The sequence below is a fragment of the Cervus elaphus genome, chromosome 1 (assembly GCF_910594005.1).
Source record: "Cervus elaphus chromosome 1, mCerEla1.1, whole genome shotgun sequence".
NCBI classification, from domain to species: domain Eukaryota; kingdom Metazoa; phylum Chordata; class Mammalia; order Artiodactyla; family Cervidae; genus Cervus; species Cervus elaphus.
Window position 1 is genome coordinate 71369258 of NC_057815.1, and position 23766 is coordinate 71393023.

General features: G+C 40.0%; 1 protein-coding gene across 1 annotated transcript; it reads left to right on the forward strand.

Moving 5' to 3' along the window:
* The first annotated feature begins 20370 nt into the window (after nucleotides 1–20370).
* On the forward strand, nucleotides 20371–22499 carry FIBIN (fin bud initiation factor homolog). The gene is made up of 2 exons (XM_043908308.1): nucleotides 20371–21509; nucleotides 22154–22499. The coding sequence occupies exons 1-2, from the start codon at nucleotides 20878–20880 to the stop codon at nucleotides 22188–22190; spliced, it is 669 nt and encodes a 222-aa protein (XP_043764243.1). The 5' UTR covers nucleotides 20371–20877; the 3' UTR covers nucleotides 22191–22499.
* The last annotated feature ends 1267 nt before the right edge of the window (nucleotides 22500–23766 follow it).

Sequence of the window (23766 nt, forward strand, 5' to 3'; positions counted from 1 at the left end):
GGACTGCAAGGAGATCCAACCAGTCCATCCTAAAAGAGATCAGTCCTGGGTGTTCGTTGAACAGACTGATGCTGAAGCTGAAACTCCAATACTTTGGCCACCTCATGTGAAGAGTTGACTCATTGGAAAAGACCCTGATGCTGGGAGGGATTGGGGGCAGGAGGAGAAGGGGACGACAGAGGATGAAATGGCTGGATGGCATCACCGACTCAATGGGCATGAGTTTGAGTAAACTCCGGGAGTTTGTGATGGACAGGGAGGCCTGGTATGCTGTGATTCATGGGGTCGCAAAGAGTCGGACACGACTGAGCGACTGAATTGAACTGAACTGGTCGACCTAGATAATTGATGGACTGATCTAGCTTTCCCTTCTTGTGCTTTAAGTCCCACTCTTATGTTTTAAATTCAACCAATAAAGAATAAAACCTCAAAAACCTAGGCACACCACCCTCGACCCCAATAAAGGCAGAGCCCCAGGTTCAATCTATTTTTCTCTTTCTTTCTCTGTCATACATGGGGTCTGGTTGATGAAATGTCTGTAGGGCCTCACCACAAGTACAGTAGTCTGGTAAGTTAGGTGAGTGCCTCCAGGCATTGCTAGCTGATAGTGTTAGGGAACCGTTGACCGAAACTGACCACCTTGGCCAGGAACATAACAATCACTTGCATGAATTATCTCACAACAGGAGATTCCAATAAGAAACATGGTGTTGCCACCAGCAAACTAACTGGGAGGATTCAGGTCGGGTCAAAAGGAAGAAAGAAATATCAGCCCATAGTAACAGCCAACTTCTCAGAACCTCTTGTGCTAGAATGTGGGTTGAGACATGTGAGCACTGCCATGAAGGACCTGAGTCAGACCAAATACCAGCACAAGCAAGATGACGGGCTGGGACACCATGAACTCAAAACTTGTTACTGCAAGCCACATGGCAGAGCTGTTCTCCTGGGTTCCCCGACCCTGCTGCTCTCCGCCTGGGCTCTCCTTCCCAATAAAATCTTTTGCTTTGTCAGCATATGTGTCTCCTCAGACAATTCCTGTCTGAGAGGTAGACAAGAGCAGATTCTCAGGGTCTGGAAGGGGCCCCGTTCCAGTAACAATAGTATGACTATGGATAGACAGAGACCAACCCCAAACAAGAGAGCTGATAACCGCCATTGACCAGGCAGCGTTTTGAGGTAAGTGTCATTCTCTGTGCTTGCATGATTTCAACAGTAGATACACACATCCTTGTCATTTCAATTGATGTATTTCCACAGCTGTTTCCATATGCGCTCAGTGTGATTGGTATTTTAGATGTTTTTTAAAAGATTATATGATTTCATATTGAAACAAAAATGATTATGTATGCCTGAGATCACAGGAAAAGAGTATTGAGACATTTGATATTACGGACACAAATATCACTGTTGTGAAATTACTAAAATTCCGTATTTTCTTGCAAAGCAACAATCATGTGTTTAACAGGACCTAAGAAAGTAAGATACCCACAAGTAAATGAAGCCATTAACATTTTCTTGCCCGCATTTCTACAAAGAGATCATCTATCACACACCAAGCAACAGAATTAAAGAGAGGAGAAATTGATACCTGGAAGAGGTAAAGGAATCTTAAAGAAATGAGACACTAACAAGACCAATTCTTATTTTACACAGTATTGAACAAGAATTTGTGAAAATTTTCCTTCTACTTTTGAATTTAAATTCCAGAGCTATATCATCAATGAAGACGAAAAGGAAGAATGGAGAAAAGGAGGAGGTTGGGAGGGAGAAAGGAAGGACATAGTTAATTTCTCTTACATTTTCATTTTAATGTATTCCCTAAAGTGATAAATTATAAAAGTCTATGTTTATATAAGTCTAAAAGGGTTCTTTCAATCAAACTTTTTAAAACTTCTATGATAGCATTATGTTATAGTTTAATTGACAGCATTTTTTCTTTTAGTATACAAATTAATAGTCCATCTTAAAGGTGATAACACCTTGAAATGGATGAAATATGGAAAGGGTTAGCTGCTATTAATACAATACAGCTGTATCTCTATAATATTAGCAAGATTTCTCTCAAAATACTTATTGATAGAAAAAGAGCCACTTTCAAAATTGTACTATAACTATTAGCATCCAATTTACAATATGTATGATGATGAAGCAATTAGACGAAATTAAAAATTCAGCCATTTACTTATTTTTTTCATCTTAAATATGGTTTGGTAAACCCCTGTGACTTTTCTCCTGGGGCGCTTTTGGTAACACTTCTGTAAGGCTCAAATGCATGCTGTTAACACTTAGGTTAACTTTTTTGACTGATTTGTCTGTTTAGTCCAAAAAGTGATTCAGTAGATTTTTCCCCAGTGAACTTCCTGCCAGGACTATAATCACCCAACATGAATAATAGTCTCTAGACCACGGGAAGCACTAGAGAGGGTTCTGAATGTCATAATCAGAGACAGCCCTTGAGAAATGTTTAAATGACAAATCATCTAAATTTGTCTTGAGTGTTACCCTTCTTCCCTTCAGTTACTCATTGTGGCTGTGCACACATGCACAACACACACACTACTATTCAGACTCTCAGCTGGCTAATAACAGAAAGTTAAACATAAGCAATATGACAGAAGAAATATTTGCAATACTAACGGGATGATAATTTGAGTACGTGCAGTATATGTTCCCTACATGCTATCTGTGAAGGGATGCAATGGGAGAGATGCTAATAAAAACAAGCTAACTTCATTTGGCTCCTGGCAATTCAGTTCCTGCATTTGAAAAAAAAAAAAAAAGGATTTGCTGGAATACTTAGCTAGCCATAATTTCCTACTACAGAGACAATATATAGAACTTCTATGGACTAGAGGAGACAAGCAGGAAATTCTCAAAGAAAATAAAAGAGTTAGGCAGAATGTGGTAAACCTGTACCTTTTCCACTCTTAAGAATAGAGCCCTGGGCGGGAATAGGGGACAATAATAGAAACACTAATATGAACTTAAACCCAAAAGTAGAAAATTTCTGAGTATTTTTTCTTGGGTGAAGCCAGAAAAATGATGAGCATCTTAAAGAAATATTCCACACTTGCAAAGAACTGTAGTAGATATGGTGGTAGGTATGCTAGTTGCATCTGGAGACGGGAAGACAGAAAGAAGCTCAGAACTTTTCACATGAAAGGAGAGTAAGGATGCCTAGGTAAATGGTCAATCTTGTGTTAACTACAACTTTTAGTGTCCTTACCATGTCTGGTCTCTCATTCTAGCAACATCTAGTGTATCTAGCAGGATTTACCATGAGGTACATCTGTAAGGCACAGCCTTATACCATCCTAATAAGAGTGATCCCTTGTCCAGGCTGCCTCTTCCATGGCTTTATTTTGAAAGATATTTGTGCTGGTATGAATTGTTGGTTGACAGGTTTGCTTTTGCTTGTTTTTTGCTTTGTTGTTTTGTTTTGCATACTTTAAAGATGTTGCTCTACTGTCTTCTAGTTTACATTATCTATCCCAGGAGAAATCTGTTGCTACCCACATCTTTGCTCCTCTGTTCACAACTTGTCATTTTTCCTCTAGCTGATTTTCAGATTTCGTTTTTCTCACTAGCTTTAAGTACTTTGATTCATGATTGGGTTTCTTGAGTTTGGGGATGTATAGGTTTGTAGTTTTAATCAAATTTGGAAAAATATTGACCATTATATCTTCAAATACGTTTTCATTGATTCCACCTCTTCTCCTCTAGGAACAGTAATTTTATCTTCATCAGTCTGCTTCAAGACATCCCGCAGCTCAGAGATGCTGTCTTCATATATTTCTTATCTTTTATATTTCTGTTGAATATTTATATATTTATATATAAATAGATTTACATTTTTTATGTCTTCAAGCTTGCTAATCTTTTTTTTTTTTCCCCTGCATGTGTTAGCTACCTTTAATCCACTCTGATTTATTTTACACCTTAAATGTTTTAGTTTTCATATCTGTAGGTGGTTTGGTTCTTATTTATATTTTCCATGTCTCTCCTTAACATCATCAGTCTTTCCTCCAGCTTTCTGAATAAATGGAAAGCAGTTATATAACTGTTTTCATGTCCTTGTCTACTAGTTCAATTATTAGTGTCATTTCTGGGTCAGTTATGATTGATTGACTTTCCTCCTCATCATGGGGTCTGTTTTTCTAGATGAAAAGTGCCTGGTAAATGTGTATACCTGCTAATTTTTAACTAATGAGGAGTTTTACATTGTTGGGTGTTGTATATTTTTATGGTCTTATAAACATTCTGGAGTTTAGTTGTGGGATTGGGTGTGTTACCTGGAAATAATTTTTATTTTTACAGGTTTGTTTGTGAGCTCTTTAGCCTACAGAGTGGCATTTAGAACATGATTAACATTTCCCCACTACTGAGGCAAAATTCTCTTGAGTAATCTATTCAACATGAAGCTTTCTACTCTGCCTGGATGAAATTAGACTTCTTTCCAGCCCAGTGTGAACTCTGGAGATTGTTTCCTCTAATTCCTTTGGGCAGTTCTTTCTCCACTTCTGGTAGTTTCCTCACATGCCTGTGCTTACTAACACTCAGCTGAAGACTTCAAGGAGATCCTCTGCATATTTCTTGTGCTCCTACTCTGTACAATTCTATCCTCTCCATGACTCAGCTCTATGAACTCCAGCCAACCTAGCCTCCCTGGACTTCAAGCCCCACCTGGGTCCCCCTCCCTACTCATGTTTGGTTTCCTCTCTCTCAGGGGACACTGTCCTCCACTGCCCAAGGCTGTGATGTCTTGAAACTGTTTTTTAATGCATTATGTCTGGTGTTTTAGTTACTTTCGGGTTGAAAGATACATTCAAATTGTGTTATGCCATTTTAGGCAGAAGCACAAATCAATGTGATGATTTCTTAGTGTCTTATTTTTCCCTGTAATATTTGAGTTTACATACTGTGATAACATTCTAGTTTTTGTTATTTGGGATGGCATTTTTCAATCAAAAGTTTTTCTTCTTCAAATTAAAATACCCACAAACCTCTTAATGTTTAGGATTTTAAGCCCAGGTTCCTGGTATATTAAAATATCTAGAGTAAGAAGAAAACATAGTAATATTTTGCCTATACATTGCCAAGTATCCAAAGTCTAAATGTATCCAAATAGCCTGATGTTTGGTTTCATATAGGCCTAACATTTGAATGCTTGCTTTTTCTCTTTCCTGTCAGCTGTTGGATCTCCACATTCACAAATATAAACTACAGTGAATTCACCATTCCAAAGCTAATCCTTTCCTTCTCTTCAAGCAGCTTTGGAATTCAGCCATACCTGAGCCAAGGAGGACCAGAGAGGTTTAAAAATAAGAAATGTTTTCCTCTAACTGAAGATTGTAAAAATCATTCTACAAGTGGAAAGCAAACCTTTAATGACAAATCACTTTTAGTTATTTTTAAAACTTGTTTATGTAATTCCTGACAGAACATTTTTCTTCTCTTGGGATCATTTTGTCCTTTTTCCACTTGGCCCCTGCTTCTGAGATAAAGCCATTATCAATAAACAGCTTGGGAGGAGAAAAGAGGAAGATGGCTTATCCTAAGCAGAAAGCCTCGTTCTCATCTTATCCAAACATACATGGACCCCAGTGACACATCCCACAGTAAAGTGGCTCAGTATCCTTAATACTAACTAAAATCTCTAAGACTGAGAACATTTTTATTTTGTGTTCCCTCTATATTAAACGGTGTCAACACTATTATTATACTGTGTTGTCACAACAGGGTTATTATAAGTCACAAGTCTTGCCACTATTCATAAATTATAATTTGCTGTCCATTTGTATTAGACACTAGTCTACTTACAGGAAAGGAAAAAGGAGAAAGGATTCTCTATATTTTTATACTGTTAATAGTCTTTCTGAACACCATCAGTTACTCGGTTACTTGACAGACCTCCCTAGTAGTACACACTCTATTTTTAAACTTTCTTAAAATCCAAACTTTGTATTTTCACTTCACAGCATTGAAAAAATACTTACAGGGTATTTTCCATGATCAGTGTTAAGACCAAGACATATTTTGCTGTTAAATTTCATTAAAACTTGCTTTTTATTTTTTCATCTTTAAAAATAGGAAATTATAACTTTTCCATCATTTTCTCTACAAAAACCACATTTTCTACACATCTTGAAACTTGGTTTAAACATTGCTGAAGGAAACCTTTGTTTATGTTAAAAGAAATGAAAGAGAAAAAATATATGGCATCTAATTAATGCTATGGACTTTAAATTTTTCTTCTGTATATAATAGGACACAAATTAGACTATGAAGTTGCCTTCGTGGTATTAGTAGAAACCTTTTCCATTTAGGTGATGGTGTGAAGCAAAATCTGGAAAGTAGCAGTCTTAATAAATATTAAGGGACCTGAAAGTGAAAAAGAAAAAAATTAAAATCCAATTGTCTTGGATTATTTAGCTTGCCTCTAATTCCTGGACTTTAAGATTTCTGGTTAGAAACTCTTCATCTAGCCTAGTGTAGAGGAATTTTCATCACAAAACATTACTCTGCAACACATAGGAATTGCATTTCCTCTCACATTGCTTTCCAGTCCAACCACTAATACTGGAGACAGAAATTCCGATCCATGAGAATGTAGGAATTTAACTTCAAACCTACACTGTAATGGAACACGCTGTGTTGTATTTTGGCAGTAGAATGAATCTGCCAGAGTCTCCTGAATCCCCAGGACTTGGGTATCTGGCTCCAGACTGCAGACAGTTTAGGAGACAATGCACGGGAGAGCCTGCAGACCCAGAATCAGGATATCAGGGAAGACTTCTGCCTAAAAAATGTGAATTCAGGAGGCACTCCAGGAGGCGAGAGCTTTCAGAATGTTTTTCTCCCTCTGTATACCTCTATACTGGGGCTTCCCTGATGCCTCAGACAGTAAAGAATCTACCTGCAAAGCAGAAGACATGGGTTAGATCCTTGAGTCAGGAAAATCCCCTGGAGAAGGGAATGGCAACCCACTCCAGTATTCTTGCCTGGAGAATTCCATAGACAGAGGAGCCTTGTGGGCTATGATTCAGGGGGTTGCAAAGAGTCAGACACGACTGAGCAACTAACACTCTTCATACTTTCATATCTCTGTATACTACAGACCTTTCTTTGTTTCTCTTTCTCTTCCCCAAATTCATACTGTCTCCTATTGTGGAAAATGTGAAGAAAGCACATCAAATTAAAGAAGAACATAGCATTACCTACAATCTATCCATAGAACTAAACCTTTTGTCATATCACCAGCTCGGCTTTATGTTGTTATTTTTGTGGCTGTTTTCTATATTAACCATTTTAATAAAATGGGAAGCAATCATGATACAATATTATATGTAAATACATATATACATTAATAGTATTGTATTATGATTGTTTCCCATTTTATTAAAAAATCTTTAAATTTAATTTTCAAAAGATACAAACTGGGACTTCCCTGCTAAGACCCCACATGCCTCTTAGAAAAAAACAAAGCATAAAACAGAAGCAACATTGAAATAGATTCAATAAAGACTTTAAAAAGAAAGATGCAAAAAACCTCCAACATACAGGTGTACCGTGTATATCATTCTTTTCCTATTTGAGACATCTTTATCGTTTCTAGGTGTCTGTTCTTGGACAATGTAGCAATGAACATTTTTGCTAATAAATCTTTCTATGCATTTCTGTTTATGTTTCTGATATATATTCTAAGAACAAAATTGCTAGGTCTAAGGATATGAAAAAATTTAAATCTCTGCATATTGCTTTGCAGAAAGGTCAGACCCATTAATATCCCACTTTCAAAATTGTTATAGTCATAAATAAATGTTTCCCAATTTATTTATGACTAATAATTTTTAACTCACTTTATGTAAAACAAAAGCAACAACAACAGTTCATTCATTTTTCTCACCCATCACCCTCTGTCTCTGGCAACCTCCAATCTATTTTCTGTGTCTATGAACTTAAGGTTTTTTATTAAAAAAATTTTTTTTAGATTCCATATATAAGAGAGATCATATTTTTCTCTGCTGGCTTATTTCACTTAGTATAATGCCCTTGAACTCCATCCTTGTTGTAAGTGGCAAAATTTCATCTTTTTTTGCAGCTGAACAATATTCCATTGTATATTACAATTTGTTTATTCATTTATCCATTGATGGACTCTTAGTTTGTCTCCATATCTTGGCTACTATAAATAATGCTGCAGTGAACACATGGGTGCATACATCTTTTCAAATTAATGTTTTTGTTTTCTTTCGATAAATACCCATCATGGATTATATGGAATTCCTATTTTTAACTTTTTGCGGAATCTCTATACTGTTTTCTTCAGTGGCTACATCAATTTACATTCCCACCAGCAGCACAAAAGTTTCTCCTTTCTCCCCACCCTCACCCAACATTTGTTATTTCCAGTCTTTTTGATAATAGCCATTTGAAAAGGTGTGAGACATCTCATTGTTGTTTTGATTTGCATTTCTATGATGACTAAGGATACAGAGTATCTTTTTGTGTACCTGTTGACCATCTGTATGTCTTTAGCAAGTATATATTCAGATCTTCCCATTTATTAATCAGATTGTTTACTTTTTTTGCTATTGAGTTGTATGAGTTCTTTGTATGTTTTAGATATTAGCCCCTTATTACTATAATGATTTTTACATACACTTTTTAATGTAACCGAATATATCATACTTTACCTTTATAGCCCCTTCTACTCTTATTTGCTGATCATTTCAGAGCCGCAATAGCATTCTAAAGATAAGATAGACTGTGACTCAGACTCATTTCCAACAAATCAAGAGTTATTTGTAAAAAAAAAAAAAAAAAAATTGCAGAACATGTTTATCAGTAAATGAAAATGTTTGCCCAGTCTAAACAGTTGTTAGCTACATGATATGCAAACTCTGTTGAAGAGTCTTAATCACACTAATGAATCACGTCAAATCTATACCACTAAGTCCTCTTACCACTAAGTCAAAACGTATAGTCAGTATTAAATTGGTAAGACCTACTCTGAACATGATCAGATTGAAGAGCATCCCAGTTTCAAACAAACACATGCTTAAATTAAGATTTAATACTGGGACTTCTCTAATGGCCCAGTGGTTAATACTTGACCTTCCAATGCAAGGGGTGTGGATTCTATTCCTAGTCAGGAAGCTAAGGTTCCACATGCCTCAGGGCCAAAAAACTAAAACTAAAGCAGAAATAATTTTGTAACAAATTCAATAAAGACTTTAAAGGTGGCCCACTTTAAAAAATATCCTAAAAAATGAAATACAAATTTTTAATTCAATACCTAATAAGCATATTTAAGTGAATTGTTATATGACCAATGTCTGGATGAGTCAACTCTTCTCCCTCCATCTGTTTGATACTTGGGATCACGGGGGTTTATCAGTGATAAGGACGCAATAAGGAGTAGGTGGAAAAGTGAGAGTTAATGTGATGCTGAAAGTGAAGTCACTTCAGTCGTGTCCGACTCTGTGCGACCCCATAGACGGCAGCCCACCAGGCTCACCCGTCCCTGGGATTCTCCAGGCTAGAACACTGGAGTGGGTTGCCATTTCCTTCTCCAATGCATGAAAGTGAAAAGTGAAAGTGAAGTCGCTCAGTTGTGCCCGACTCTCAGCGACCCCATGGACCTCAGCCTACCAGGCTTCTCCGCCCATGGGATCTTCCAGGCAAGAGTACTGGAGTGGCGTGCCATTGCCTTCTCCGGTGGGTATTCACTAGGTGGCATAAACAAAGCTGCAAAATAAGAAGTGGAGTGAATCAAGTCCAGCTTGGAACTAAGGTCTGGAAATCAGCTTTGTGAAGTCTCTTCAGACTTCTCCCCAAAGCAATAGTGACAAGCCCATTTTTGACTCATCTTCAAAATAGCCTCTATTATCCTCTTCCAACTGCATTTCTTTAGAATTAAAAATTGGACTTGGACTTGGTGACAAAGCGTAATCAAGGGCTTGTTCACTGCAGGACAATTTAAAAGTCTCCAAGATCTTGAAAAAGAAAAGGCAGCCAAGAATCAAGAAACCCAAGTGTGGAAGATATTCCTCTTGTCTAACAAAGAAAAGACAGAAAAATGCAAATATTAATCCTGCCACAATCCTCCATTTCCTGCTCAGTCTTATTTCTGATGGGCATCTGTTTGGCCATTTTGTGGGCTCCTTTGTAAGTTTTATTAAGACCAGAAACAGCAGAATGCCTTAAATAAGGGGCCTGACTCAGCCCCTTTGTTCCTCGGTAACCTCAGCTCTTGGCTTAAAAATTCCATGACACTTGTTCTGTTCCCAATCAGATGTGAGCTTCACCTCCCTTAAATCATCACCTTCTTTGTGGAACCTCCTCTTACGATCCTCATTGTACACTACAATTTGTGGACTCTTCATACCCCATGTTCCCCACCATCTCCACAGAGTGTGGAACTGCATCTAATCCTCCCTGTTTTCCATGTGGCTGCTAAATAAATTGCTTGCAGAATTGAAGTGAGACCAATATAGTCACTCTTTCATATTCACCTTTTCTCATCTGCAATTCTATCAGACATCGGAATTAAAGTAAGAAAAAATAAAGCACTGCTTTAAGAAGAGAAATAAACAAGGCCAGATTCTTCCCCAATCTGGCTTGATCACAATCCAGGCGTGTGCTTTCAACAGCAGAAAAGTGGAAATCTTTACTAGGCAAATAACAAGCTACCCTGCAGGGTGGTCTGATGCTTCTGAAGCTTACAGACCAGAACACTCTAGAATCACATGTACAGACTGCTGCATAGTTTACTTAAAAGTAGGTCAAAAGTTACCCTTCTGAGTGATACTCCCTTCTGAATGTTCTGAACATCGGAATTCATGAGGTTCTTTCTCTTCTCTCCTGCCAGGATCATCCAGATTAAGTGTGAGACATCACTGGCTGACTGTTGGCTGGATAAAACATGTGCACAAATAAGACTATTATCTGAGTATCATTAAATAATAGAATTCCTTAAATTCTACAGTTCAGCTATCATAAAACTAACAAATATTGGCCCTTGCTATATACTTGGCTCTGTGCTAATCACAGAGACAATAAAGGTAAATAAAACATATCTTTACCCTTGAGAACTCACAGTTAATTAGGGGAGATAGACCAGTTTAGCAGATAACCCAACACAATGCAATACATATTATAAAAGAACAAAGAAAAAGTACCTCTGAAACATACAGAAACGTTTTGTCAAACACTAAATAGGAAGTGACCAACTTAGCCTAGAATTTGCTGAAAAATATTCACTAAGCACCTCCTATGATTCAGGCACCGTGCCAGGCTCTGGGAAGATAGAAGTGAACATAGCTCCTATCTTTATATCTGTAAGTTGAGCTGGAGTGACAAACCTATAATAAATAAATATATAAAGTACAATTTTAAATAATGGAAAGTGCCATGAGGGAAAAAGAACAGGGTGGTATCAAAGGGAATGCTAAGGGAACTTTTTAAGGGAACTAATTAAAATCTGGAAACCAAGGAGGGACTTAAGAGGAAATGACATTATAGTCAGGACATGAGAGCTAAGTAGGTATGAGCCAGGAAAGCAGTTAGGTAAGAGGATGCTGGGCGGGGAGACCAGAATGAGTGAAGACTTTGAGATGAGAGCAAATTTGAGTAAGAAGCCCCTATGGCTTGGACACAGTGAACAAAGTGGGGAGTTGCAGGAGATGGACATTGAGAAGCTAGAATCAGATAATGCAACTAAGGGAACCAAATTTTAGTCAAAGTGCAATGAGAAGCCATCGAGGTATCTGCAATGGAGGATACAATCCCTCCCAAATGACTCTGAGTCCTTATAACATGCTTAGCTGACATGGCGTGGTGATTGATCACACTATTTGATCCTCTGGCTCAAGATGCAGCCTTTTGTAGCATTCTGCTCTCCTCTGGAACCCCTAGCTCTCACTTTCAATGCTGCATCTCCTCCTTGATGATTTAACTGTCCTCCTCCCTCACCTCTCCCCCCGCCCGCCACATGTACATTGTTTTGAGTGCCTATCTCCCCAGAATCCCCTTCAGCTAAGCTGATCTGTGGTCTCCTACTTGATATTATGGGCTTCCCTGGTGGCTCAGTGGTAAAGAATCCACTTGCAATGCAGGAGACTCGGGTTCAATCCCCGGGTTGGGAAGATCCCCTGGCGAAGGGAATAGCAAACCACTCCAGTATTCTGACCTGGAGAATTCTGTGGACAGTAGAGCCTGGAAGGCTACGGTCCATGTGGCCACAAAAAGTTGGACATGACTGAGTGACTAACACACACATACACACACACACACACACACACACACACATACCTGATAGCATTCTTCCCCCACATACCTTCCTGGAAACCTTCCTCATACTCTTGACCTTCCTCCCTCTCTTCAGACCCTCCTACCTCCACCTCTATGACTCTCCCTAGCTCTTTCCTCTGTAATTGGTGTGGACTGTGTTTGTGGATGAAATGAGTGGAAAACAATACCGACTCCTTGTATCTGGTAGTGACAATGAAATAAGTGCTTATAGCCTTTTCTTGTGTATTTTCTATCCTAGCTGAAAAGAAGAAACAGTTGTAATATTGTGGAACCTATTTCACAACCTACATCCTCATTTCCTGTTTAGCAATTCTAGAATGTTTCTAACAGCCTTTTTTTCTGGAAAGTGTGGTAGAGATACCTAGTGTTCATCTTCATCTGCTTTTCCTTTCCCTCTGGGCACATGAAAGAATTAGACTCCCCTTCTGTTTGCACCAAGGCAGGGCCATGTCACTGGCCGTAGGCCAGTACAGAGTGACACGTGTCACTTCTAAGCCTGCATTTAAGTGCAGCATGAGCCTCTCTGGAGCCCTCTTTTCCTGCCACATTAACCAAGGAGGTCTTATGTTGTAAATAGTGAGGCAGAGTTGCCACATAAAGGAGAATTATTGAGTTACTTTGACCTGCAGCAGACTTGAATTCTGTATTAGCATTTAGTGATGTTTGTTACCACAGCATATCATGACTATTCTAACTAATAGAGAAGAATTGGAGAGCTGATCGCTCTCTTTACACACTATACTCAATTCCTTATAGACATTCTATTTATGTTTGCATAGGTTAGTTTATTGCATTTATTTGGTGGGAACTTTGTGTTTTTGTGATTGCTAATTAACTCTCCTCCTCCCCTAACCAATGTTCTTATAGTAAATAATAATAACCACTCTACTGAGTTAATGTGACAAACAGTAAACTAGAAAATCAAAATATATTCCACTATCTTCCCTCTTTTCCCCTTTAGGTCTTTTCTTCCTTCCTTCCTGGCTACCTTCTTTCCCTTCTTCTCTCTCTTCTTTTTTCCCCATCCATTTCTATTCCTGTCTCCTTCCCACCCTTTGTAAACAATAGCTGCTCAATAAATGCTACTGACATGTTAACTGATCACATAATCCCCAAAGTGTTAAATACTGTGTCCTACTCATCTTCCCCAACATTTTTTCCTCTTCTACCACTCCAAGACCCCCATTCTGGTCCAGACTAACTCCCTTTATTCGTTTGTCTTTCCTTTGTCTTTATTTATTCATTTGTCTTTAGCCTGACAGTTTTGGATCCCCTGAAGAAGGGAATGACAATCCACTCCAGTATTCTTGCCTGGAGGATTCCATGGACAGAATAGCCTGGCGGGTTACAGTCCATGGAGTTGCAAAGAGTTGGACAAGACTGAGTGACTCACTTTCTCTTTCTTTTCTTGACAGTTTTGGGAGGGCGTTGGAGCCTCCACTCCCCAGAGGCTCCTTGTGGGTTGCAATCCAAATATAGTCTAAAAGACTATATAGTGGAACCTAATCTCCCAAACCTTTCTTATATTTAGTGCACAGAAGCCTGTTTTCTATAAAAGTTCTACCACTATCATAATTAGAAACAGTCAGAGGATCACACCAAAAAAAAAAAAAAAACTGTCAAAGGGAAATCACAGAGCTTAGGAAATCTTACAAATGTTTAGGCTCATGGTGACAACCTGAATTCCTGGTCTCAGTAACTCTCTCTGGAGTGGGGACTATACCAAAGGAACACGATTTTAAAATGCACTGAAAAGAATAAAGGATAAGCAAATTTTAAGTTAGCCTACTTAGCTGGCACTGCATAACAAGAATTGCTTATAAGTAGCTGGTATTGGAAAGCAGTGCTTGTCTACATGACATCTACATGACTCTGGTCCCTGTCCCAGAAAGTGAAAGTGTTAGTTGCTGTGACCCTATGGACTGTAGCCTGCCAGGCTCCTCTGTCCATGGCCTTCTCCAGACAAGAATACTAGAGTGGGTAGCCATTTCCTTCTTTGGGGGAATTTTCCCCCAAAAATTGACCCAGAGATAGGACCCAGGTCTCCCGCATTGCAGGCAGATTCTTTACCATCTGAGTTATCAGATCCTCTGGGTCACAGAGGTCCTCCTTTATTCTTGAATTTACACAGTTCCTGTCCTTCAACTTTGTCTCTAATTTTCAGTCTTAAACTCAATCACTGTCCCTTTCAGCAGATAGTGCTTCTTGATTTTACTCTCCAAAATCCTCTGCATGGCATGTCTGTGTTTAGATGTTTCCTCTGGCTCCATTTATTTTAGACCTATTCTCAGAAGCCCACCTTAGCTCTGAACCTAGAAGAGCAGTCCAGGATGGAACTGTGCATAAACAAAGATTGTGTAAACAAATGCTTAAAAAAAAAAAAAAGAGTTTAATGCAAAAAGTTGCAGTGGGCTGTCGCTGGCTAGCACTGGCTCATGAGAGCTAATTGTTAGGTTTTCAGAAATTTTGCAAGTCAGTTGTTAAACATCGATTGTCTTTATTAAAATTTATTATTTAAACTTACAACTAAATGAATTATACTAAAATAAAGGGAATGCATAAGTAGGACTCATCATTTCTTGATTATTTGACTACATTCTGTGCCTTTGTGGTTATCTGTGTCTAATGTATGCGGACGATAAGAATACTATACAATGATGTTTCATTGTACATCTTCCTAAATCTGCATTCGGTGGCATTGGATATGGTGAGAGTATTTGCCCCACTGAAATCAGCAAATGGTAGAAAGGGGTCTCCTTTCTCCCCTCAAGCCAGTTGTTAAGCACTTACCAGCACATCACTGCAATGGGGTGCCAGTGTCTTTCAGAAGTGGGTACTGAAGACAAAAGCAGAGGAAGGGGGAATATTTGCAGATACTTGACCAGAATCTATTCTCATGCTGCCCCCTTCCTAAGCAAGTGCCAATTTCCCAGCCATATCCTTTGCCTGGTACCTTACCTTCAGCCATAGAATTGGCTCCTAATTGTCTTAAGCCCAGTGGCTTATCCCAAACCTCTGACTATGATCAGCCTCATTCAAGAATGGATTAAAGATCTATATCAGGTCAACAATAGAATCTGAGGTTGATCTGAAGGACCTGCATTTGAGCTACCAGGAAATCTAATCTGCCATTCCTACTAGATATGAACAAAGAAGTCTGTAACTCCAGAAGACGCTGGTAGCCATGTTGGAACCACAAATTAAAGAGACTGCTCGAGAATGAATATAAACCGAGGAAGTAGAACTAAAACACGGTGAGAGAAAAACTAGATTCTGGACAGACCTACGTTAAAAAGAATGTCACTGGTGATAGAAGCAAGGTCTGATGCTATAAAGAACAATGTTGCAGAGGAACCTGGAATGTTAGGTCCATGAATCAAGGCAAATTGAAAGTGGTCAAACAGGAGATGGCAAGAGGGAACGTCGACATTTTAGGAATCAGTGAACTAAAATGGACTGGAATGGGTGAATTTAATTCAGATGACCATTATATCTACTACTGTGGGCAAGAATCCCTTAGAAGAAATGGAGTAGCCATCATAGTCAACAAAAGAGTCCAAAATGCAGTACTTGGATGCAATCTCAAAAATAACAGAATGATCTCAGTTCATTTCCAAGGCAAACCGTTCAATATCACAATGATCCAAGTCTGTGCCCCAACCAGTAATGCTGAAGAAGCTGAAGTTGAATGGTTCTATGAAGACCTACAAGACCTTTTAGAACTAACACCCAAAAAAGATGTCCTTTTCATTATAGGGGACTGGAATGCAAAAGTAGGAAGTCAAGAAACACCTGAAGTAACAGGCAAATTTGGCCTTGGAGTACGGAATGAAGCAGGGCAAAGGCTAATAGAGTTTTACCAAGAGAATGCACTGGTCATAACAAGCACCCTCTTCCAACAACACAAGAGAAGACTCTACACATGGACATCACCAAATGGCCAACACTGAAATCAGATTGATTGTATTCTTTGCAACCAAAGATGGAGAAACTCTATACAGTCAGCAAAAACAAGACCGGGAGCTGACTGTGGTTCAGATCATGGACTCCTTATTGCCAAATTCAGACTTAAACTGAAGAAAGTAGGGAAAACCACTAGGCCATTCAGGTATGACCTAAATCAAATCCCTTATGACTATACAGTGGAAGTGAGAAATAGATTTAAGGGACTAGATCTGAAAGACAGAGTGCCTGATGAACTATGGGTGGAGGTTCGTGACATTGTACAGGAGACAGGGATCAAGACCATCCCCACAGAAAAGAAATGCAAAAAAGCAAAATGAATGTCTGAGGAGGCCTCACAAATAGCTGTGAAAAGAAGAGAAGTGAAAAGCAAAGGAGAAAAGGAAAGATATTCCCATTTGAATACAGAGTTTCAAAGAATAGTCAGGAGAGATAAGAAAGCCTTTCTCAGTGACCAATGCAAAGAAATAGAGGAAAACAATAGAAGGGGAAAGACTAGAGATATCTTCAAGAAAATTAGAGATACCAAGGGAACATTTCATGCAAAGATAGGCTCAATAAAGGACAGAAATGGTATGTATGTAACAGAAACAGAAAATATTAAGAAGAGGTGGCAAGAATACACAGAAGAACTGTACAAAAAAGATCTTTACAACCCAGACAATCATGATGGTGTGATCACTCACCTAGAGCCAGACATCCTGGAATGTGAAGTCAAGTGGGCCTTAGGAAACATCACTATGAACAAAACTAGTGGAGGCAATAGAATTCCAGTTGATCTATTTCAAATCTTAAAAGCTGATGCTGTAAAAGTGCTGCACTCAATATGTCAGCAAATTTGGAAAACTCATCAGTGGCCACAGGACTGGAAAAGGTCAGTTTTCATTCCAGTCCCAAAGAAAGGCAATGGCAAAGAATGCTCAAACTACTGCACAATTGTGTTCATCTCATACACTAGTAAAGTAATGCTCAAAATTCTCCAAGCCAGGCTTCAGCAATACATGAACCATTAAATTCCAGATGTTCAAGCTGGATTTAGAAAAGGCAGAGGAACCAGAGATCAAATTGTCAACATCCACTGGATCATCAAAAAAGCAAGAGAGTTCCAGAAAAGCATCTATTTCTGCTTTATTGACTATGCCAAAACCTTTGACTGTGTGGATCGCAATAAACTGTGGAAAATTCTGAAAGAGATGGGAATAGCAGATCGCCTGACCTGCCTTTTGAGAAACCTGTGTGCAGGTCAGGAAGCAACAGTTAGAACTGGACATGGAACAACAGACTGGTTCCAAATAGGAAAAGGAGTACGTCAAGGCTGTATATTGTCACCCTGCTTATTTAACTTATATGCAGAGTACATCATGAGAAACGCTGGGTTAGCTGAAGCACAGCTGGAATCAAGATTGCTGGGAGAAATATCAACAATCTCAGATATGCAGATGACACCACCCTGATGGCAGAAAGTGAAGAACTAAAGTGCCTCTTGACGAAAATGAAAGAGGAGAGTGAAAAAGTTGGCTTAAAGCTCAACATTCAGGAAACTAAGATCATGGCATCTGGTCCCATCACGTCGTGGCAAATAGATGGGGAAACAGTAGAAACAGTGGCTGACTTTATTTTGGGGGGGCTCCAAAATCACTGCAGTTGGTGACCACAGCCATCAAATTAAAAGATGCTTACTCCTTGGAAGGAAAGTTATGATCAACCTAGATAGCATATTAAAAAGCAGAGGCATTACCTTGCCAGCAAAGGTCTGTCTAGTCAAGGCTATGGTTTTTTCAGCAGTCATGTATGGATACGAGACTTGGACTATAAAGAGAGCTGAGTGCCGAAGAAATGATGCTTTTGAACTGTGGTGTTGGAGAAGACTCTTGAGAGTCCCTTGGACTGCAAGGAGATCCAACCAGTCCATCCTAAAGGAGATCAGTCCTGGGTGTTCATTGGTAGGACTGATGCTGAAGCTGAAACTCCAATACTTTGGCCACCTGATGTGAAGAACTGACTCATTTGAAAACACCCTGATTCTGGGAAATACTGAAGGCAGGAGGGGAAGGGGATGACAGAGGACGAGATGGTTGGATGGCATCACCAACTGAATGGACATGAGTTTGCGTAAAGTCAGGGAATTGGTGATGCACAGAAGGCCTGGTGTGCTGAGGTCCATAGGGTCGCAAGAGTCAGACACGACTGAGCGACTGAACTGAACGAACCGAAGCTTAGAGTTTCAAGTCAAGGAATTCCTTTTGCCTTTAGTCTGATTAAATTGGACTTTCAGCTACTTGCACCGAAAAGATTCCTTCCAACTTTGTGACATGGGGTTTGTCTTTTAAATGAAGAAACTGCAGGAAAAAGCAAACACTGGGTGTATACATGTGAACTTTTTATTGCAGACCCTGTGTATCTGTGCACATAGTAGGGGACAAGTATAGTAAGTGCTTAAAATAGGTTTGTTTAGTTGAACAGGTTAGTAAGTCAGGGAAGAGATTGTGCAAGAAGTGGAGTGAATCAGAGTAAATTCCTCTTCCTTTTCTTGGCCAAGCCAAGAATCCATTTGAATCCATCTGCTGTCATTTGTCCATGTGCCAAGGGAAACGGAATTAAGCAATATGGCTCTTGAGTCCAAGAGTCCAGTCTCTCAACTGGAGATGGTTGGCGTTCTCTGCTGAAACACACTGAAAATAAGTCATAGTCTTTAGTTAGCATAAACACTGAGGAAACTCATTTGGTCTCTGTTTTCATGATGCCAGATATCTGGATAAAAATTAAAATGTGCGGTCAACATGCTCCTCATAATCTATGCATATGACATCACATGGATAAATATCCAGTTACTTAACCAGACTTCTCATTGTGTAGCCAGGGTGGTTTAGGTCACTGAACGTGATGGCAGGAGAAGGGCTTTGTGGTAGTGATACCTGTGCGTTATGACTTTGAGAGGAAGATAAGTATAAACACAGGCAAATCACATGAGTGTTTCAGTTACATTTCAAGGCAGAAAGAGGACATAACCATAGAAACAGGATGCTGCCTGTCTGCCTACTCTTTCCCTGTCTTTTCCTTCACAACCCTGTTCAACATATAATCTCTCTTATTTATTTACGTTAATCTTCTTTCTGTGTTCCAGAATCTAGGGCACCAGGAAGGCAAGGATTTCTCTTTATTTTTGCTCACTGCTCTTTCTATAGTACCTAAAATAGATTCTGGCATATGATAAATGTTCAATAAATGTGTGATGAACAAATGAGATGTCCTTAAGGATGGCAATTTGCTAAGCAATTCATACATCAAAAACTAAAATGGCTGGGTGAAACAAACACTTTTTTCCCCCTTAAATTAAATTAAAAGATCCAGTGACATACTGAGTGCTTCCTGGTTCAACAGTAATCTTTGTGACAATAAATAATTTGTTTAACCTTCTATCCCTTGGGTTCTCCATACAGAAAATGAGGATAACAGTACCAGTCCCCTAGTCTTCAAAAACTTTTTAAGTGTCCCAAATGAGGCAATAGCTGTAAAGGTGTTAGGTTAAAGATGCAATGAAGGAACTTAGCAAGGATGGGCTTTCATGAAATTAAATAATTATCTCAGTTGTCCACTGACTGGCTAAACTGGCAAAAGTCCATTTCTCAGCTTTTGTTCCTATACATACTAGCAACCATACATTAGTCAGTTTTCTGTATTCTTGTTTCTTCCAAAGTATTGTTATTGCACATTTTAATTAACTAACCATTTCCAAACAAAACTGCCATTTCATACACTGCAAATCTGTCTTCAAAGTCATAAACTTGTTGGTGATAAAAATAGATATACTCACAGAATCCAATCTAACAGACACTTATTTAAAATTGTGAAGTGGCATTTCTCCAGGGTAATTACCCTTCCTCCCAATAGTTAATAGTTAAACAGCCTTTCTGTTATGGGAATTCAATTTATCCTCTTCCCATTTGTTCCTTCAGTTTAAATTCTGTTTTCCAGGGTCTCCCTACCAATCCTCAAAAAGAGACCCTGTACCTTTAATAGCAGAGACCTGGTGAGAGGTTTCTTTCCAAACTTGTTCCCTGGCTTCCAAGTGACGAAACCAGCTGTAATTTGAGAGCAGAAAGATCCTCAGGATATCATTAGCCAAAGGAAAATCTCCGCATTCCCACCCAGTCCAGGAGTCGAAATCGTATCACAGGGCAAGAGCCTTTCTCTCCAGCTACAGGCTTCATTTCCCAAGGAGCAAGAGGGACCTGGGAGAGCCAGACTGGGGCAACGGAGCCAGCCAGCATCCAGCCAGAACCCTGGAGGAGGGGTTCCCCATCGTGCCGGCATCCCGCCAGGAAACAGCCGGCTGAGTTCCAACCACCGAGCGAGCGCAGGAGCTCAGAGCGAGGGCGCATCCTGGGCTGCTGGCTGCGGGGTTCGCTACCCAGGCTCTGCGCCGCAGCCACATGAAGCCAGCTGGGGAGGGGGGTCAGGGTGCAGCAAGGCGACTGGGACTGAGGCTGACGCCGTCGCAGGGAGGCAGTGACTCCTAAGGGGACCCCCCTCCTCTTCCTTGCGCCTGGGCGAAAAGTCTTCTCCAGGGGTCCCCGGTCATCCTGAATATCCAGGATGGTGTTCCTGAAGCTTCTCTGGATGGGTTTTCTGTGCCACCTGTGTCAGGGCTATTTCGACGGTCCTCTCTACCCAGAGATGTCCAATGGGACCCTGCATCACTACTTTGTGCCGGACGGGGACTACGAGGAGAACGACGACCCCGAGAAATGCCAGCTGCTCTTCAGGGTGAGTGACCACCGGCGTTGCTCCCAGGGGGAGGGGAGCCCGGCCAGCACTCTGCTAAGCCTCACCCTGCGGGAGGAATTCACCGTGCTGGGCCGCCAGGTGGAGGACGCGGGGCGCGTGCTGGAGGGCATCAGTAAGAGCATCTCCTACGACCTTGACGGGGAGGAGAGCTATGGCAAGTACCTGCGGCGGGAGTCCCACCAGATCGGGGATGCCTACTCCAATTCGGACAAGTCCCTCACTGAGCTGGAAAGCAAGTTCAAGCAGGGCCAGGAGCAGGACAGCCGGCAAGAGAGCAGGCTCAACGAGGACTTCTTGGGGATGCTGGTCCACACCAGGTCCCTGCTGAAGGAAACGCTGGACATCTCCGTGGGGCTCAGGGACAAATATGAGCTGCTGGCCCTCACCATCAGGAGCCATGGGACCCGACTAGGTCGGCTGAAGAACGATTATCTTAAAGTGTAGGTGAAGGGGCCAACTGCCCGGGAGAGGGCATCAAGTCAGCCCTCCTGGTGGAGGATGGGGGACAGACACAGGGCTAACTTTCCCCTTATAATTATTAGTTTTTATAACCTGATTTGCACTTGGAGAATGATCAGAAGTGATCCTGAAAAAGAAAAAAAGTAAGAGTTAAGTGGTTTTAGTTTTGTACACTATTTATGTGATTGTTACTGATTTGTCACCTGGAAAGGACAATTTAAAGCCATGCCTCCTGCCTTTCCTAGAAGGGCTTTATAAACTCTGCAGAGACACCTGTTTCAGCCACATCTAAAAGGACACAGTTTATGCAGTGAGGACTGATTAAAATTCCCCATCCTGGAGATTAAGTGAAGCTGCCCAGGGAGCTTCTGCACAGCTCCTTTCAGCCTTCTCTCCTGGGCTCTGAAAGCTGTCAACATCGCCTGTTTTTCAGATGAGGTCAGAGGTGCTACTCAGCATGCCTGCCAGAGGATGGAAGTTGCTTGTTTCTTCTCCTTTTACTTCTTATTTATTAACCATGGTCTTCAAGGTTTTGTTTTTCTTTGTCTTCTTTTTTCTTTTGGATTTTGGGGGTGTTTTTTTAAAGAGTATTGGCTAGAAACTATATGCAAATCATCTTTTGCAGGAAGATGTCTGCGGTGCCTCTGTGGGGATGTGTTTAAGTTAAAGGAGCCACATTTAAGAAGCCTAACCTTTGTGGTGGTCATGAACTCCTGTGATATGCCGATTTGCCATGTCTCTGGTTGTGTGAGTGTGTTATCAGCGCTGCAGTCCATTACAAAGAAGTAGGTAGATCGTCTTGACACACCTCCAAAAGCCTGTGATTTAGGTTACCAGTGTATTCTTTCTCATTTGGGGGTTTTGCTTCTGTTTGCTTATTGAAAACTTGTACTTTGAGTAGAGGGAATTCTAATTCTCATAACTCCCTAACTAAGTTTTATTATTCAGCCAATAAATATGTTCTTATATAATACTTGCTTATTTCCTAATTTATATTCATAACTTTCATACTGCAAAAAGGAGCCAATGCAAAAGGAAAGAAAGGCTGGGATTTAAGCCAGTTTACTTAGAGTATATGATAAAGAAGGCAGAGGATCGCTGCATATTTAGCAATCCTCCCTTCCCTGGCCACCTTTACCATCCTCAAAAGGAAACAAAAAATCTAGACTGTGTCAAAACTCGATCTCTGCTGGTCTGCCTAAAACTCCAATTTTCACTAGCGTTTTTGCATAGAATTAACTGAAAAAAAGTTTATGGTGAGGCTCAGAGCTTATCCACCCTTGGAATGCAGAGGGAGAGCTCCATTCTAAGTTGTAGGAACTACAGCAATGTTTGATAATTTTGAAGACAGTTCTACATTATTTCATTAATAATTTTAAAAGTGGAAATGCACTTTATTTCATATAGTTCCCCAGCCAAGTCTTCATCCTCACCTTAAATATGTGCATATCTGCACACATGTACACACACAAACACACACATGTGGGCACACACACACACTAGAAATAAGTATTCATAATCTCCTTTTCAACAGGGAGTCATTCTTTCTCTCCCATGCATGAGGAATCCAGTTTTCTATTCCTCTGAAGTGTCCAATATCCTCCTATGACAATAGGGGAAACTGAGGTTCAGAAAGTGACCAATCCTCCATTAGTGCCAACAGCTCCAAGTCTCCTAGATTTAAATATGGGATTTTCCCACAGGGCCTTTTTCAAGGATGCTGAGATAGAGTAACTTGAGGCCTGTGGCTTTGCATAACTATTTCATTGTTTAAAATAAAAATGAACAAAATATGGAACAATACTTCATACAATCATTTTTTATTTCTTTTCATCATCCAAGACTCTGCTTTTAACCACCAAGAATATGTGGGAAATAGGTAAATGATCTTTTAAGAGAGTTTCAGTCTTTATTCTATGAAAGATGAGGAAAGGAGATAACAGCAGAGGCAAAGATGATATTTGGTACTCAAATGATTGTAGTTTGTGGTCACAACCCTTGCTATCTCAAAACCTCATATCACTCACTTCAAGGTGATCACCTCTAACCCACAGATGTATTAAATGTCATCTTCTCAATTTTCCCAGCTGTGATAGGAAGATGTTAGACTCATGATATGGATGGAAAACTGGTTTTCTCGTGGTGCTAATTTCAGTCAATTGTTAATGGCTACATAGAATAATAGTATATTAAAAAGGATTTAAATAACACAGATGCAAAGATTGTGTCCCCAATTAG

Coding starts and splice junctions, on each gene's coding strand:
- FIBIN (XM_043908308.1), top strand. CDS start 20,878: ATGGTGTTCCTGAAGCTTCTCTGGATGGGTTTTCTGTGCCACCTGTGT. Junction 21,510..22,153: donor AAGAACGATTATCTTAAAGT/GTAGGTGAAGGG, acceptor CATCTTTTGCAG/GAAGATGTCTGCGGTGCCTC.